The sequence below is a fragment of the Panthera leo genome, chromosome A2 (genome assembly GCF_018350215.1).
Source record: "Panthera leo isolate Ple1 chromosome A2, P.leo_Ple1_pat1.1, whole genome shotgun sequence".
Taxonomy (NCBI): domain Eukaryota; kingdom Metazoa; phylum Chordata; class Mammalia; order Carnivora; family Felidae; genus Panthera; species Panthera leo.
Window position 1 is genome coordinate 34,477,026 of NC_056680.1, and position 19,101 is coordinate 34,496,126.

General features: G+C 38.4%; 1 protein-coding gene across 5 annotated transcripts in view; it reads right to left on the minus strand.

Moving 5' to 3' along the window:
• SUCLG2 (succinate-CoA ligase GDP-forming subunit beta) overlaps positions 1–19,101 on the minus strand; it is a 330,084-nt gene that overhangs the window by 156,142 nt on the left and 154,841 nt on the right. For all 5 annotated transcript variants that reach the window (XM_042929928.1, XM_042929931.1, XM_042929932.1 and 2 more), the window contains exons 10-11: positions 13,698–13,859; positions 11,300–11,442 (exon numbers count right to left, since the gene is read on the minus strand). In XM_042929928.1, coding sequence (XP_042785862.1) covers positions 11,300–11,442; positions 13,698–13,859 — 305 coding nt within the window. The remainder of the gene's footprint in view (positions 1–11,299; positions 11,443–13,697; positions 13,860–19,101) is intronic.

A 19,101-nucleotide genomic window follows, 5' to 3' on the forward strand; every position in this document is an offset into this window, starting at 1 on the left:
CTTCTGCATATGGGATGCTTTGCTTTGTATGAAGGCAGCTTGGCCCTGCACTACAGCCTGGGGACTGTGGCACTGGCTACTGGTTAACAGAATTCCCTAAATACTCCTTAAAATTGCCTCCCTTTGTTGGCACACTTGCTGTCTTCTACTAACACCCTGCTTTCAGGTAAGGGCCCCTGCCACTTGCAGTTCTTCCTGTATTGTTATTACCGACTGCCGCTGAGTCTGGCTGCTGTACAGGACTTCACCCAACCCTCTGCAAAGAGGACCTTCCCTCCACTGCTTCCCGGACCCTGGGGAGGCAAGTCTTGCTCTAGACAATGGTCCCTACCAGGCTGCCCCGTCCCATGAGAGTCTTGCCAGACACAGAGCACTGGCACCTACCTTGGGAAATGGTTTCACAAGGACAGCTCATTAACTTATTATGCTTCTCTTGCTGACTGAGACCACTGAGCCATAGGATTTCCATGGAAAGAAAGAGACACGCTGTCAATATGAATTTGCTCTGAAAAGACATTTTTGGAGGACCTACTATGTTCCCTGAACTATTAGAGTGGCTAGAAATAATGAAGTGTATTAGTAATAGTGGAACAGGACAAAACCAGGCACTGGGGGAAAAAAAAACTCTAGGCAAAACTATACTTGGAGCTATTTTCAAAGAATATGGAACAAATGAAAAGTTTAATGAAACAGCAGCAAGAAGTGGGGGGGGGGTGGGGAAGGGAGAATATTTCTAGGCGATTTTATAAGATTTAAAAAGAGAAATGTATGAATAAAGGATATGATTAAGTGGTAAAGACTGTAACTTGTAAATACCCCAAAGAAAAGAAAAGGGAGACCGGGACATATTATCACATATTATCATTGAGGTGGCATCTGATGAGGGCTAGAGATTAAAAAGGCACCTAATTAACAAGTTTGCCTAAAGTATCTTGCTCTTTACAAAGACAAAAGATGCACAGAGAAACCAATGAATTCTTAGGAAGAATGCTGGCAAGAAAGAGCAAGGAAAAATAAAGGTGAGTCTATTCTAACTTTTGCAAGTCTTGTTTTGGACTCAGTCTCACCTCACTGAACCAGATATATCAGGAGGATACAGGGAAGATCTTCAACTCAGCCATCAGGAAGGTACATTAGGCCACACTTGGAATTCTTAGGTATTTCAGAATTTAGGCAATTCTAAATGACTGTATCAAATATTAAAGAATGATTCATTAACCCTGCGATAATTAAAACAAAGGCAGATCAGTAGTCCACTGATGTAGTAAATGCATAAGACGCTAAAGGGGTATCTAGCTGAGCCTTAGAGAATGCTGATTTTCTTTTTTTTTTTTTATTGTTCTATAAGTCTGTTTTGTACCAAAATGTTTTTCACACTTGTTACTACTGCATTTGTTAACTATATTGTACTCTACTTTAGCAAACCAGATTTACAAAGTTCACACATTTTCTGAAAATGACTTTAAATGCTGAGCTTTAAATAACCTTCTAAATAACAAGAGGCCTTTAACACACTGTCCACTATTAATATGCTAGTAAAACTAACAGTAAGAGAGAGACCAGCTAACAACACTGGAGGATGTACATCATGTAATACTGGATATATTTTTTAAAGGCCATCAATAGGAAGGGTATTCTAATTATAATCTTATAAAGAAGATATGTGTAGATAATGCTGGAAGGAAATTTAACAAAATTGTAATAGTGGTCATGTTGTAATAAAGTTAGAGACAATTTTTTTTAAATCTCTGACTTTTAGTAGGAAATGCAAATTTCTAAAAGTGGAAAAAATAATCAATTTTTAAATGTAAAGAAACCTTTCAAAAAGCATAAAGTGAGGGACTTACATGTGTAAGGAAATCATTCTTACCTGGATAGTGGAAAAATTAAGTTAAAATTTTCTCAAGGTTTATTCATTTAATCCTTAAACATAAAGGTAATATGTCTAAAATATCATTACTGACATATTTTGAAGGTTTTCATATTCATAGTCAAATTCCTTCCCTTTAGGAAGCATATAAAAGCAATTGAGGAAAAGAAAAGAGTTTTTGACTTTACATTCATTCTAGGGGTTCCGGACTGTCCTTTCTTAGATAAAATGGAGCAGCTCTTTCACATAATCTCTGAAGAGCCATCCATAATTATCCAAAACATTATTCAGGCAATTCTCGTTATCCATAGTAGTCACGGTCTATCAACTTTCAGTGAACACTGAGTTAGCAAATACGGAACCACTGCTCCTGAGGAAACCAAGGGCTAGTTTCCCATAAGCCTCACACCGTTTTCATCAAAACATCAATGCATAACCTGTTTTCTGTGTTTCTGTTTGAGGATACCTTCCTTCATATATACTGTTAATTCATTCGTATTGAATTTTTACTCACCCTTGAACAAAGATTATCTAACATATATTTTCTCTGTAAGATCCATCATAGTAGACATGACTTAGGAAAACCACGCAGCACTGTGGCACTACACACGGGGCCACTTTAAACAGCCCAGTGCATACTCCTCTCATTGACAACAGCCTTCTACATCCTTCTACCTACTGTGGTGACAAATAGGCAGTCAGTATGAAAACCTTAAAATCTTCATACATAGTTAGCCTCATACTTCTAAGAATTCATCTTATTTTATTTAGTTTGAGAGAGATTGAGACAGAGAGACAGAGAGAGAGGGAGAAAGAGAATGCACATGTGAGCAGGGGAGAGGGGCAGAGGGAAAGGAGAAAGAATCTTAAGCAGACTCCACACCCAGTGTGGAGCCTGACATGGGGCCCAATCTCATGATCATGGGATCATAACCTGAGCTGAAATCAAGAGTCAGACGCTCAACCAACCGAACCACCTAGGCGCCCCTAGGAATTCATCTTATATGAGTAATCTGAAGTGTACGTAAAGTTAAGAGTACAAGGAGGTTACGGCAGCATTATTTTAAGTGAGAAACATCCTGAATACCAAATAACAGAGGACTGGTTAAGTAAATTTATATGTTCATACAAGTGAATACTATTCAGCTCCCGAAGATGCTGCAGAGGACTGTACAATGACAGGGGAAAAGGTACGTAAAAAGTGGAAAAAAGCAGACTACAGAAGAGTGTCAATCATACTGATACCAGTTTTGTCAGAAATACTACTACTCTGTGTATTCATTTTAAGTATATGTAAAAGTGCATATAAATGTAATTTGATCTATTTTTGTACTTTTCTATACTTTATGTTTCTCTAATTTAATAATTAGGAAAATGGGGATGCTGTTTAATAAAACAGCCTTAAAAAAAAGACAAAACACTTTTTATCTTGCAAGCCACTCTGAGTCAAGCCAATTTCTTCGGCAAAGCCCACATGGACGTGTTGTTCATTTAGGAACAAGACAATCATTCCTAACTCCTAGTTCTCTGGCAGTGGGTGGAAGGGTGGTATAGAGGAAATTCACAGTGTCTTCAACCTTCTGAAGGCAGTTGGGCTCATCCCACCAGACTACAGCTGACCCCTATAAAGGAGAGGACCCAGAACCCTTCCCAGTTCAAAGGGTCTTCACCTTGTTCTCCTGAATTATTTTCCCAAGTTACTCCCTACATCTAGTGATTCTCCCACAAGGCATTATTTGGATTCTAAAACAATACCTCAAAAATAATAATAGTGAAACTTTCAGATGCTTGATCAGTCTCGCATTATAGGAAAATTCTTAAGACTCAGAGATACCTGACATTAATCCTGGCATTGTTAGAAAATGCACTATTTTCTTAACTGTTGAACTGAACCATGTCTTTTCACAGTGCAGTAACATTAAGAGAAAAAATATCCCCAACTCTTCTAATAATTATATATTATTTCCAATCTAGGTGACATTATACCTTTATTAGTGGTTCATTTCTGTTTAACATCTACAAAGGCTTCTCCATACAGGATTCATAATCAATTATGAGCATGTTGGGACCAATGATAAAATTTACTAAAATATCCCCAAGTCTTAAAATTCTTCAAATTACTTACCATGAAACAAAACAAAGCACATCCAAATTTGAATTTTGAGAAGCAGAGCAAAGAGTAAAAAACGTTATTTTTGATTTATTTCTGACAGTATGTCAGCAAGCAGCATGAAAACAGATTTAGAGAGTTCCATTAGGGATGCGTGGAAAAGGGGTAGCTATCAGAAACACTGGTCTTGGGTAAGATATAGAACCGACGGCCTTCCCAGGACCCAGCTCTTACTGCGTAGTACTGGCCGATAAAATGGAATGAGTGCATGTTGGACAAGGACAGCAAGACATTTTTGGAAATGTGGATCAACTGGACATCAGAGAAAGAAATGCAACACAATAGGAAAAGCACTTGGAGGAAACAAAGAGAAATGAGAACAAGGCAGCGAGCTTTCCATTCTCCAGCTTATACACAGTGTTCCCCTGCACAGGGCTGAAACCAGGTGACAGGTTACAAATTCATAAGCACAGAATCATTTTTATCCTTCTCAGACTAGACTACCAGGCAGCCTATCACCATAAAGAATGGCTGCCTGGACTTACTCTTTCCAACTTTTAGATTTGTTTTCAAAGAGGCCTGTAAGAACAGGGATGGGGGAGTTATTTCAAAAATAATGCTCGTGTTGTGTCAAGTATTGGGTATTACATTTGAAAATCAATCTCTACAAGAGTTCTTTTACCCACCGAAAATAAATATTCCCCTGCAGATAAGGTATTTCAGCAAATATAAGTGGTCTGTAATAAAATGAGTTTTGCTTCATGCCTCTGATATAAACATGTGAGTAAGTGAAGAAGAGGATATTGTGGTTTGTTTTTAAATATATTCTAAATGTATGATGATCAACAATATGTATGTGAGGCATTTAGCACATATTAATATCAGCACATATTTATTACAAGTGAAGGCATTTGCATGCTAAAAGGCATTTGATACTGAAAATATGGCATGCATTTTTACTTCTCTAGCCTCAAATTCTAAAGAATTTTGAATCACATACCACAGAGCTAAAATAGCTGGGCTCTTTTCAAATTTATACCAAATGATATTCTGTGGTTCTTGCAGATATGAATTTAATCCTCCCTCGATTAAGTTGTGTTTTCTTGGTTGTCTGAACAGAGAATCACTGCAAACTACTGAATTGTTTACCCATTTCATCAACTTCAAAACAACCCATACGGTAACACTGGTGTTAATGGATCTGTTTCAGATACCTCCTATCCCAAAGATGAGCATTTACTTCCTCTTGTTTCAATAATTATAAATCTAAGCCTCAGAAATGATAATGGAATTGAACGTTAAAAAAAAAAAAAGTTGGGGCGCCTGGGTGGCGCAGTCGGTTAAGCGTCCGACTTCAGCCAGGTCACGATCTCGCGGTCCGTGAGTTCGAGCCCCGCGTCAGGCTCTGGGCTGATGGCTCGGAGCCTGGAGCCTGTTTCCGATTCTGTGTCTCCCTCTCTCTCTGCCCCTCCCCCGTTCATGCTCTGTCTCTCTCTGTCCCAAAAATAAATTAAAAACGTTGAAAAAAAAAAAAATTAAAAAAAAAAAAAAAAACAAATAAAAAAAAAAAAAGTCAACACATGGGCTCTGTGCTGACAGCTCAGAGCCTGGAGCCTGCTTCAGATTCTGTGTCTCCTGCTCTCTCTGCCCCTTGCCCGCTTGTGCTGTATCTCAGTCTCTCTCTCTCTCAAAAATAAGTAAATAAACATTAAAAAAAATTTTTTTAAGTCCACACAAACATAAGTTTTCCTTGTGCTTTAGAAATATTTGCCAAGTACTCACACATATATTATCTCCACTGATATTGAAAGCCAATGCTTTGGGGTATTATTTTCATGTCTACTTTACAGACAAGGTTAACAGAAGTTTAAAGAGTATTATCCTAATAGTAATAATTATATGAAAAGGTGTTCAACCTCATTAGCCATGAGAGAAAGGCATTAGACCACAGTGAAAACTACCATACATCTATTGGAACGACTAAAGTCGCAAAGGCTTGACTGCACCAAGGGTGGGGAAGGGTGTGCAGACACACTGGAACTACCATAAACGGCTCCCAGAGTGTAAAGCTGGCACATCTGGAGAGCTGCTTGGCAGTATCCGTTCAAGCTGAAGACACGCATATGTTATAACCCAGAAATCCTAGTTCCAAAAATATATCCCACAGAAATGTGCTCCAGAGGACATGTATGAGAATGTTCACAGCAACGTAGCAGTCAAAACTGTGAATAACATAAATGCCTATCAACAGAAAAGGATGAAAACTTCTGGCAGAGTCACACAGTAGGACAGCATACGGCAGGAAGAATGAGTGAACCACTGCTACATAAAATGTAGATGAATCTTACAAATAAAAGTTAAGCGAAAGATGGCAAACACAAAAGAATGTACACCGCATGACCCTATTTATGTTAAGGCAAAACAAAATCTACGACATTAGAAGTTGGGATAGCTGTGTTACCTTCAGGGGAAAGCAGGGTAGAAGTATGGCGAGGGGGTACTTCACTGGCTTCTGAGATGGGGTACCCATTCTGAGATGGCGTACTGGTCTGTTCAGGCTGTCTAACAGATTACCATAGACTGAATGATGCGACAACAAACATTTCTTTTCACAATTCTAGAGGCCAAAGTCCAAGGTGAAGGCGCCGGCAGCTTCAGGGTCTCATGAGAGCCCACTTCCTGGTACAGAAATGGCCATCATTTAGATCTGTCCTCCTATGGAGGAAGGAGCGAGCGACCTCTCCGGGGTCTCCTTTATCAGGGTACTAAGCCCATTCATGAGGCTCCACCCTCATGACCTAATTACCTCCCAAAGGCCCCACCCCCTAATATCACCAGATTGGGGGTTAGGATTTCAACATATGAATTTGGGGGGACATGAAACATTCAGTCCCTAACACTGGTCATGTTCTATTTTATGATCTGGCTGCCAGTATGTTCACCTCATGGTAACTCATCAAGCTATATACTTACGATTTACATACTGTTCTATATGAAGCTTATACTTCAATGAAAATTTATTAAAAATTTTAAATGACACTATCATATGAAATTATTCCTCCTTTAAATGGGAAATGTGTATGTATAATCTCAGTTAATGTAATAAGCGATTCTCTGATTATATGTCCTTACCACAAAAAATAAATTACAGTTATGAAACATGATAGAGGTGTTACCTAATGCTACAGTGGTAATCATACTGTGGCATATAGATATATCAAATAAACACATTATATATCTTAAACTTATATGTTACATGTCAGTTATATCTGAATTTAAAAAACTTCAAGAAATTTAAGCTCTAAATACTTGAATAAATAAATAAAGCAAGCAAGCAACCCGCAGAGGTAATAAGTACTGTTATAATTTCACTTTATAAAAGAGCAAACTGAGATATATACAAGTTAAATAATGTGCTCAAGCTCCCACAACCAATAAGCAGTAAAGATGGGACGTGGGACAGGAACCTGGGCAGTCTGGTACAAGAATCCCACTAAGAATCCTTCCATTCCTTTTTGAACTGGTACTTGGTGCTTATGTAGCACAATTCTTCCTGGATTTTTTTTTTTTTTTAGTGTTTGTTTATTTATTTTGAGAGACAGAGAAAGAGAGAGAGAAAGCGTGCACATGTGCACACATGAGCAGGGGGAGGGGCAGTGAAAGAGGGAGAGAGAGAACCCCAAGCAGGTTCCACACAGATGCGAGATCATGACCTGAGCAGAAATCAAGAGTCGGACACTTAACCAACCAAGCCACCCAGGCTCCCCCTTCCTGGATTTTTAAAGAACTTTGAAAAACACTATGTTAATTATACTTGGAATCAAAAAAATAATATTAAGAGAAATAAAAATTAAAAAACAAAGAGCTTTGAAAACACGACTCGAAGTTGGATCTAACCCAGGAAGCACAGGGACATATCAGGTGAGGAGTCTTCAGGAATGTCAATCCCACACTACTGCTTTTCAAAGTCAGTCCTCCAGAGGGCAACAGATTTGCTTAACTTTGGCCAAGAGTTGGGGTGAGTGCTGAGATTCCGGTCAACTGTCTTTTCCTATTATTCATTGATGCAAGATGTTTTACATACTCCAGATGTCATTTGTACTCATTTTCTACACCTTTGGAATTCTAAGTTTAGAATTAGAAGTAAAAGCCAAAGTATGACTCAGGAAAACAAAAGTTTAAGGATAACACAATCCTTGGAGGATTTTTCCCTCAAGTTTATTCAAATTCTTTATAACTTACCACAAACCCCTACTTCTACTTCCTATTTAATGTGATCTTTACTACTTAGGATTAAGAATCCTAGGGCTTACAATACCGGATGTTAAAAATGATGATCAGGTTATACCACCAACAGAACAAACTACATTGTTCTTCAACTCTCATCTCAAGCTCAACTAGAAAACTAGGGAATTATACATTATTTAATGTGAATTCAGTTTTTTAAGCTATCTTGAAAAGACTCTTGTCTTAGTTTGGCAGACGAGCTCTGTTTCATATATATTACAAACAAATAAAGAACACATTAGTTATAAAGGCATTTGTGTTGGGTTCTGATGAATGTAAGCATTAGGGCTAATAGTCAGGCAAAATAAATTTAAGTTTCAGCTCTATGGCTGACATTATGTGTAGAAATATATGTCAACCCACAATATTGTTCTCGAATGATGACATTTATTACTTGATCAAAAGAATTAGCTTATACAGATGACAAACAACTAGTTGTTACTATCAGTTGATTCAAGTTTAGCAACAAAAGGCCTTTTTCAATTTTGAATTTCAGTGTCTTCAACTGACTAATCCTTACATCTAACGAGAAAATCAATACCTTTGTAATAATCAGCTTTGGGTTTTTGGGATTCTTTTCTTCTGGGCAGCTGAATGGGGTTCTACTTGAAATAATTACAGCCAGAACTGTAACCAGTTTCCTTGCAAAATCAAATCAATTCATCTATACTATTTTTTAGCCTCTGTTCTCTAAAATCTGTGAAACAATGCCAGGATTGAAAATACCCATTACATTTCTATGCTTTTTAACTGTCTTTGAAATTTCAAGATTTGGAAAATTTACAGTGAGATGGGCTGTGCATTCATTTTCCTGATATAGCATGAGAAAAATAAAATAACTCCCACATATCTTTCTCTACCCAAGATGACAGGCAATCTCAAAAAAGTTTAAATACTCCAAGCATTTGAAAATATTCCATTGGGCAAAGTCAAAAAATTTTTAAGAGACTGTTTTAAAAAAATGGCTCTGCAAGTGATTTTTCCTTCTCCTCCTGCATTGTTACAAAATTAAAATTCCAGATCAGCTACTAAGAAAAGATATTCCAAAGAAAATGCAATGATTGTCCTGGTAGATTTACTCCCTCGATAGCACTCTATTATTCTTAGCACCGAATTTCAGTAGACACTAAAAGTTCTATTTTATTACAATTGCCCTGTTCTCTAAGTACATTGTGGTTCAAGCAGTTTAAAAAGCTGTGTGTGAGCTATGTTCACGGTATTTACAAATTTCAATTGATAAGAAAATCTCTGGAAGGAAAATGATGCTTCCCTTAGAAAATAAGAATAAGAAGGGACAAATAAATTAATAACTAGGAAGCCACCGACAATATTCCTACCTAACCAACGGAAACAAGGTACTTATAGAAACAGAAAAACCAACCACACACACATTCTTCATGGCTGGGCGACTTTGGATTTTGATGACTTTGTTATTCCTGGATAGCACTGGAAAACTGAAAATAAGTAGCTGATAATACCTTACCATTTATTTCATGAATCAGAAGGGAAAGACTTAGCAAAAACATAAGGTTAGCAACTATCTGAGTCATAATGAAAACAGAAGACAAAGTTTTATAGTTGTGAACCAAAAGACTATTATTGGTACACTTATTTATGAAAAGTTTCCATATTAAGTTCAGACCACATTTCTTAAAAAACAATATGGGGGTGCCTGGGTGGTTCAGTTGCTTGAGCATCTGTCTCTTGATTTCGCCTCTGGTCACAATCTCAGGGTTCATGGGTTTGAGCCCCACACTGGGTTATATGCACTGACTGGGAAGAGTCTGCTTGGGATTCTCCCTCTCTCTCCCTCTCCCTCTGCTCCCCGCCCCCATGCTGTCTCTCTCAATATAAATAAACTTTAAAAATTAAAAAAAAATTAAAGCTGGTATCATTTTCATTTGTTGTTCTTAGTGATGGTTCAGACTTCCCATGTGTTCAGATACATTAAGAACCAACAGAGGGGTGCCTGAGTGCATCAGGCGGTTAAGCATCCCACTCTCGGTTTTGGTCCAGAACATGATGTCACAGTTCATGGGTTTAACCCCATGTGAGGTTCTGCGCTGACGGTGCAAAGCCTGTTTGGGGTTTTCTCTGCTTTCCCTCTCTCTCTGCTTCTCCCCTGCTCACTCACTCACTCTCTCTCTCAAAATTAAATAATAAATGAACACTAAAAAAAAAAAAAAAAAACAAAAACGAAAAATAACCAACAGAATGTATCAGGTACTCTAACAGTATAAACATAATGATTCTGAAAGCTTAAACTCAGAATTGTTAAGAGAATTAAATGGTATATATCAGATGTTCAAAACATGTCAGTTTTTTCCACGTAACAAACGTCCACCTAAACCTTGTTGTCATAAACTACTGAGTACCTACAGTTCCAACAAAGCATAGTGGTATTTAACTCAAAAAATGTTCACGGAATACCTACTACACACTAGCATGGGTGTGATAGCTATACTCTAGTTAAGGAAAGAGGGTCATAAAGCAACATTATATGCTACCTAGTACCTATGCTGTAAACTATACAACTATCAGCGATGAAAATTAAAAGCATACAGAAGAATGTGGGGTTATTATTTTCTAGTGATATACACTTCTATAATCCTATAATTTTCTTCTGTCTCCAATCGTGTGATGATACTTGCGGTATCTTTATGGAAGGAATCTGAGAATGAGTCCTGTAAGTCATGTGAAGAATGGGACTAATCGCTTCAGTATAAATTACTCAAATAATGTTTCACACCAACCGGTATTTCCCTGTCTGGAGCACTACCCCCTTTTTTACTTCCTCCTATCTCCCAGGACTTTGGAAACACAGAAGCTGAAACTGGATCCTAGGAGTATTTATTAGCCTTTCACCTGAAACGAGTCGAATCATTGTGTACTACAATCAGATCTAAGGCAGGATTTGCATCTGGGGCTACAAAATAAATGTTTGGCTTATTATCCTTTAGCAGTAGGAAAGAGGTGGCTCTTGATGGTGAAAAATCAGAACATGACGCGAACTGCCTACAACGACAGGTTACCTTAGGGTCGGCTGTGAGCAGTTTGAAGGCTTGATACACTTGAGCTTCCTTTACTCCACCACCAAGATCCAAAAAGTTGGCTGGCTTCCCACCATTCAAGAAGATGATGTCACAAGTAGCCATGGCAAGGCCAGCACCATTCACTGTGGAATGCAAATGGCACACACAACAAGATCAATTTGGCAACAGGAAAGGGTGCATGAACGGTTTCCCTCGCCCATACTGCCAGAGACAGACCCCTGTCACTACCAGGCCAATCTGTCCTGCCTAGAATCCTGTTCAATCAGATAAATTCATAGACTTTTAGGATAAAGAGTCAGGAAATGTACAAACAAAAAAATAAACAAAAAAAGACCTGGGGATACAAAGACAGGTTTATTAACAAGTTAAATCAATCTGGCAAACAGATAAAAGGGAAGAGTTTGCATAATTGATTAATTTGAGCTAGTAGTAGAAGAAGGAGTTTTGGGTTCTGGAAAAATACAGAACTCAAACGAAGCTGGAAAGAGAGAAGAAAGGCTACAAGAAGTTGCTTGGGTCTATGAATTGCATTGTCTTTAATATCCTTTAAGAGACCTGAGTAAAAAAAAATGGAATTCATTTAATTTTTTGCTTGCTGAGAATATGCTTTGAATATGGCATCCCTCTGGGGTTGAACCACAGGGGTCCCAACTTCAATAGGACTCCATGCTTTTTTACACTCAGCTCAACCACACATATTTATAGGTTATGTGGATAAACTCACAAAACAAATGAACAAATGACAGCATCAAAATAATACTCCTATCCCTCTGTTCCTTCTTCAAATTAATATGAGAAATGTTCACTAGCAACCTGATCATTAAAACTAGAACCAAAATGTGTTAACATCTTAGGAGGGTTTTTTTTTTTTTAAGAAAACAAGTAAAAAGTTGTAACACTGCAATTCTTATTTTCCAGAGCTGAGTTTTATTAACCAATTGTACTTCTTTCACTTCTTATGCTTAATTATATGAGATTACTTTCCTCAGATTAGAAAGGTGGGGGGGGGGGGGAAGAAGAAGAAAAGCAAACCTTCAGAACACAGCAGAAACTCACATGGTAAAATTATACTTCACTTTTTCTGACCCTTGAATTCCCCAGACATGCCTGTGAACTGTGACTAATTTAATTAAGTCTGGGGAAACTACAATAAAAATGGTTTATATAAGATCTTAAAACAATTTGAAATGTGTTAATCGTAGCTTTTGAGGCTGCTAACTTGGTCAGATCATGCATACTCCCACAGAGGCTACAAAGAATCTGTATTTAATTTGTTCTCAACACACCATTATATCATTCTCCTTTCTAAATGCCTACAAATATTGAGAGCGCATTAGCTTATCAAGATCAGAACAATGCGCGTGATCTGGTACATTACAGTTATTACTCCAATACAAAGCAAGTGCTTTTGGTATCACTTGTAATTAGATGTCATTTTCTATTGTATTGCACAGCAGACTACTGGATGAGGTCTGTTCAGATCTGAATATAATAATACTGTTGGCTTAATGAGCTACAAATCTTTTTTATTTTAATTCCATTAAGATTAAGACCTCAGTTTCCAGGGCAATGAATTGGTTCTACCAGAAACACAGACGCGTTATAAATCTCAGTTCTATAAGCTGTGGACAATAACAGAAATTGTATTGCCTCTATAGATCCATTCTTATCTCAGCTGAATAAGCCATTTTCACAAATTTAGATGAGTATGATAAAATCAATTGTTTTATTAATAAACTGGATAATGGATTAAACATTTTATCATTTGGTGATCATAAAAGCCGAAACTGGAGTATAATGATTCAAGTGTATGTTCTCTTCCACTTCCTCGGAGAAACTGTATCTTAAACACAAATTTCCAGAATGGTTCCTAGCATATTAACACTGACTGGGGTAGTAAATATTTCCGTTTTTATGACACAAAATTTAACTGAGATGCTTTAACATAGTATTTCTCAACTGGAGTGATTTTGTTGACAAGAAGATATATGGCAGTGTTGGAAGACATTTTTGGCTATCACAATGTTTTTGGTTGTCAATGGCACCTAAAGGCCAGGGGGCACTGCTAAATACCTGACAATGTACAGGACCCCCACCCCAACCCCCAGAAAAGAATTATCTGACCCAAAATGTCAAAAGTGCCAGACTTGAGAAACCGCGCTTTAAACCAGTGACCACTGAGCAAAATGTATTGGGAAGAAACTCCAAATTGTTTCCTAAGACTTTGGGGCTACAAAAACAAACAAACAAACAAACAAACAAACTCCTATTTTTACTGGCTTTTAGGAAATAACAGTTCAGAAAGGTTCAGAAATCAGGAGTTCCTAAATTCCCCCCAAATCCACAAATCATTCTTTTGATAGAACTACTTTCTTACCAAAGCAGGCAATGTTCCCATCCAATCCTATATATTTTAGATCATATTTGGCAGCTTCATTTTCAATGGGCTCATTCTCTGATTTGTCATCCATAGCAAATATGTCCTTTTGTCGAAATTCTGCATTGTCATCAAAGTTTATCTTTGCATCAAAGCAGACAACTAAAGGGAACAAGGCACATACGTGAATATCCCTTAAGAATCTACAAATTAGTTAGTTCCCCAGGCTAACACAGGAGAAAGAAAAATAAAATACTGTCATTTTTTCTCATGATACAGGCAGAAGTGGTTATGGCTTTCTTGATCTTACACTTTAGGGTTACAAAGACGATTATGACAAAGACCCTGTTCTCAAGGGACTTACATTCTAATAACGAACATAGTAATTTATACCTGTCGGTCTCTGTTTAATAAATTAGTAATATAAACTGTGGTCACCCATTACAAGGTACAGACTGCCACAGTTAACACAGATTTGATAGGCCATTTTCATTACATTCATTTTTAGTATTTAACCACTAATCATCACCTTTACTTTCTATGCAAAGAGAACCTAGATTATAATGCTTAATCCCACTGTCCTTTGTCCTGATGCTGTAAAGTGAAATCTTTATTTAATCAGTATCCTCACTAATATTTCTGAAAGATTTCTTGGAAAGAACACTTGGCGAAAATCCATATATTTTTTTTAAGTTTATTTACTTATTTTGAGAGAGAAATAGCACATGCGCACACATGAACAGGGAAGGGGCAGAGAAAGGAGGAGACAGAATCCCAAGCAGGTTCCTTGCTGTCAGTGTGGAGCCTGATGCCTGCCTGCTCAATCTCACACATGGGGAGATCATGACTTGAGCCAAAATCGAAAGTTAGATGCCGGGGTGCCTGGATGGCTCAGCTAGTTAAGCGGCTGACTTCTGCTCAGGTCATGATCTTATGGTTCGTGAGAAAAGCCTCGTGTTGGGCTCTGTACTGACAGCTTAGAGCCTGGAGCCTGCTTCAGATTCTGTGCGTGTGTGTCTTTCTCTCTGCCCCTCCCCTGCTTACTGTCTCTCAAAAAAAAAATGAATAAACGTTAAAAAAAAAAAAACTTAAGAAAAAAAAAGTCGAAATCTTCACCGATTGTGCCACCGATTGGTGTCCTAGAACCAATAGTTTTTATTTGACCCTTAACTAACTCTATGACTTGATTAAAAAATAATCATAATAACCTACTTCCTCTCTGGGCCTCAGCTTTTTTATTCAGAAAAGGGAAATAACAGTCCCTAAACTGCTGATATACCTCCTCCAGGGTCTGCTCAAACCAGGACCATCATCTTGATACGTGCAGGATATGATTCTTTTGATTCAAGTTATAAAACACTAAGACTGATCAGATATAATGGAAGGTAGCTAGGCATTATCAGCTCTGTTTCTACTCTGGTGCAGGTAGAAATCTCCAATTCTCTCAAGGCCAAGAGACTTGGACACAGTTGAAACTCACTGGATGATATGGATGGACCAAGAAAACAGCACTTTCATTGACTTACAGGATATCTCTATACGAACACTCAGGGAGAAGCGGTAGTGGGGAGGGATGGCATGCAGGTTTCCTGGGATCTGACCCCTTTTATTATATTTCTTAGGGCAGAAATTAGTTGTCTATGATGACATTCCATTGTAACCTTCTTTTACTTTACTTGAGATATTGGTAGGCGGGGAGTTTTGACTCACCCTTTAGAGAAATTACCCATTCTCCCCCAGCATAGCTGAAAGGCACCTACCTCTTCAGAGGGTAACAACCACCCTGCAATAATTCACTCCAAAGCAATGACCATAGACTGTTATTCCCAGCTGCTTACAAGAAAATGTTGCTACATTACAACATCCTAGAGTTACAGATCCTACATAGAGGTTTTTTACAAGGGTCTCTCTACCACAAAAATCAAGTACTTTGATACAAGTCTATGCAGAACTGGCATATTAACATCTAAGAATACTTGGCATAAATAAAAGCTCAAACTACAAATTATTTATTTATTTATTTACTTTAAATTTTTTTAACGTTTATTTTATTTATTTTTGAGACAGAGAGAGACAGAGCATGAACGGGGGAGGATCAGAGAGAGAGGGAGACACAGAATCTGAAACAGGCTCCAGGCTCTGAGCTGTTGGCACAGAGCCCGACGCGGGGCTCGAACTCACGGACCGCGAGATCATGACCTGAGCAGAAGTCGGACGCTTAACCGACTGAGCCACCCAGGCGCCCCAAACCACAAATTATTTAAAGTAGCACTGACTGTCAAGAAAGAATCTTATGTAGAAGTTAATGTCTGCCAGAATCCTTAGTCTTGCCACAAAATGTCCAACCACTTTACCCACACACTGTGAATACACAGAGCAAATGAGTAATTACTCTCCAGAATACTGCAATCTTGATGATGGAATCCTACAATTACCAAAGGAATTGGCCAACGTTCTCTGCCTGCTGCAATGGCATTTTGTCAGCAGTTAATGACTGGTATAATAATCAATAGGAAAGCAACTTCATTCTTGGCTTTCCACTAGGTTATAAATACATTTTAATTAATGTATTAGTAATTTTAGCTCCTCAATTACTCATTGGCACGACTATTTGTAACTGACACCTTCAAAATGAATGGACAAAGGCTATCAAATTGACTTCCTAACTGAAGAGTTTCAAATAAAAGACTTCTCGGTCAAAATCAATAAACTAGTAAATCAACATAGGTCCAGGCTGATCTTTGCCCCTTACAAAGGCTACAATTCCAAGCTACTTCATGGAACATAATTAATGGATACGTATGCAAAGTTCAGAAGGCAGTCCCACCTAAACTCTGCAAAACCAGATTTTCAAAAAATGCTCCTTCCCAGGGTTATGTTGGATATACCAAGTCCAGAAATGAGTTCATTATTTGGAGACCACCCCACAAAAACTTTAAACTAGAGCTTGAAAATGGTGATTGTGGGATAAAAGGGGTACCTACATGAAGAAATAAAGGTGCACATACAGGTATCATACTTGTGGGATAAATGGCCTATCTATAGTGGCCATTTGTTCCCTCTCTGTAGAGAAAACCAAGGACACACCTAGGTCAATGTATGTTACATTCAAGTGCTTTAGCAAGTCATAAATACCACATAAATAGGAAGGAAGGAAGGTGACTCGGGAGTTAAAAAGGGTGATCCAAAACTAAATTGTCACCCTAAAAGCCTTAATCTTTTTCTGTAGGTGGAGGGCAGGGAGAAAAAAAATCACTTTAAGGAGCTAGACTCTTTGAGACACATAGTTGTTATATCTGCTTAATATTTTAAAAGTGGTCCCAAACATACAAAGGGCTTTCCTGCCTCACTATCCCAGTTCATAATGCCGTATCGCCTGGACACTTTCCCGTGAAATTCACCACTTAGTGAACTCTGGCATCACACACACCGGACACTTCCTAGTCAGACACTTCCAACATCACCCACTCTTAAGCCCAGTGGCCTTGTCTGTAAAATGGGGACCAGAGTATTTTCGACTGCATGGTGTTGGTGCAAGCAAAGACTCTGTGCAAAGCACTTAGCACAGACAGCTGGCACTCACTCATTATTATTATTATCACTACAGCCATACTCCACCCGCAAAGTTTTTTATTTTTTTAATATGAAATTTATTGTCAAATTGGTTTCCATACAACATCCAGTGCTCATCCCAACAGGCGCCCTCCTCAATACCCATCACCCACTTTCCTCTCCCTCCATGCCCCACCAACCCTCAGTTTATTCTCAGTTTTTAAGAGTTTTTATTCTCTCTTATGGTTTGCCTCCCTCCCTAACTTTTTTTCCTTCCCCTCCCCCATGGTCTGTTAAGTTTCTCAGGATCCACATAAGAGTGAAAACATATGGTATCTGTCCTTCTCTGTATGACTTATTTCACTTAGCATTAACACTCTCCAGTTCCATCCACGTTGCTACAAAGGGCCATATTTCATTCTTTTTCATTGCCACGTAGTACTCCATTGTGTATATAAACCACATCTTCTTTATCCATTCATCAGTTGATGGACATTTAGGCTCTTTCCATAATCTGGCTATTGTTAAAAGTGCTGCTATGAACATTGGGGTACATGTGCCCTATGCATTAGCACTCCTGTATCTCTTGAATAAATTCGTAGTAGTGCTATTGCTGGGTCATAGGGTAGTTCTATTTTTAATTTTTTGAGGAACCTCCACACTGTTTTCCAGACTGGCTACGCCAGTTTGCATTCCTACCAATAGTGCAAGAGGGTTCCCATTTCTCCACATCCTCGCCAGCATCTGTTGTTTCCTGAGTTGTTCATTTTAGCCACTCTGGTGTCAGGTGCTATCTCATTGTGGTTTTGATTTGTATTTCCCTGATGAGAAGCGACGTTGAGCATCTTTTCATGTGTCTGTTGGCCATCTGGATGTCTTCTTTAGAGAAGTGTCTATTCATGTCTTCTGCCCATTTCTTCACTGGATTGTTTTTTGAGTGTGGAGTTTGGCAAGTTCTTTATAGATTTTGGATACTAGCCCTTTGTCTGATATGTCATTTGCAAATATCTTTTCCCATTCTGTCAGTTGCCTTTTAGTTTTGTTGATTGTTTCCTTTGCAGTGCAGAAGCTTTTTATCTTCATGAGGTCCCAACAGTTCATTTTTGCTTTTAATTCCCTTGCCTTTGGACGCACAGTTTTCTTACACTCAGCCTCACAATGCTGCAGCCCAGGCTAGATTCTCCCCTCTTCCTGTCCCTAGAAATGACTTGTAACTTGGTCCCCTTTCCCTTATAACCCTAGACTTCTATTTACAATGAACTGAAACTAAAGCCTACTGGAGTTTACAGATGTACAAGTTACCTATGATTTTCAGTGAAATGCCATATTCAGAAAACATAAGTATGTCCCACAGGAAAGATTTTAATGGTTGGCCTTTCCGGCTTTGTAACTGATGGGAGAAGGAGATTATTGTCTAAAGGCAGAGATGACTTTGGTGACCCTCAAATCACACACCGCACCTTTGCATAAGGCCAGTGTGGCCAAAGATTGGTATAAAATAGCCCCAAATGAGAATCTAAGTCAGAGGATGGCAAAGTATAGCTGTTGGGACTGGAATGCAGCCACACCCATTCGTTTACATAGTTCAGTAGCTGCTGTCCCCAGACAATAGCAGAGCAGACTCCATACAACAGAGGCTCTCAGGCTCTTTACAGAAAAAGGCTGCCAATCACCAAGCACCTCATCACACTTCTCCTGCTGCTATAGCCTCAGGTACCAAACTTATTACAGTGAAAGAGAAACTCAGAAAAGTGCATCTGGCATGAAAACAAAAAAGCATAACGGGAAAAACAAACAAAAACTTGCAGCTTGCACAAAAGGTGTGGATTAATCCCTGAATATTGATGGACTC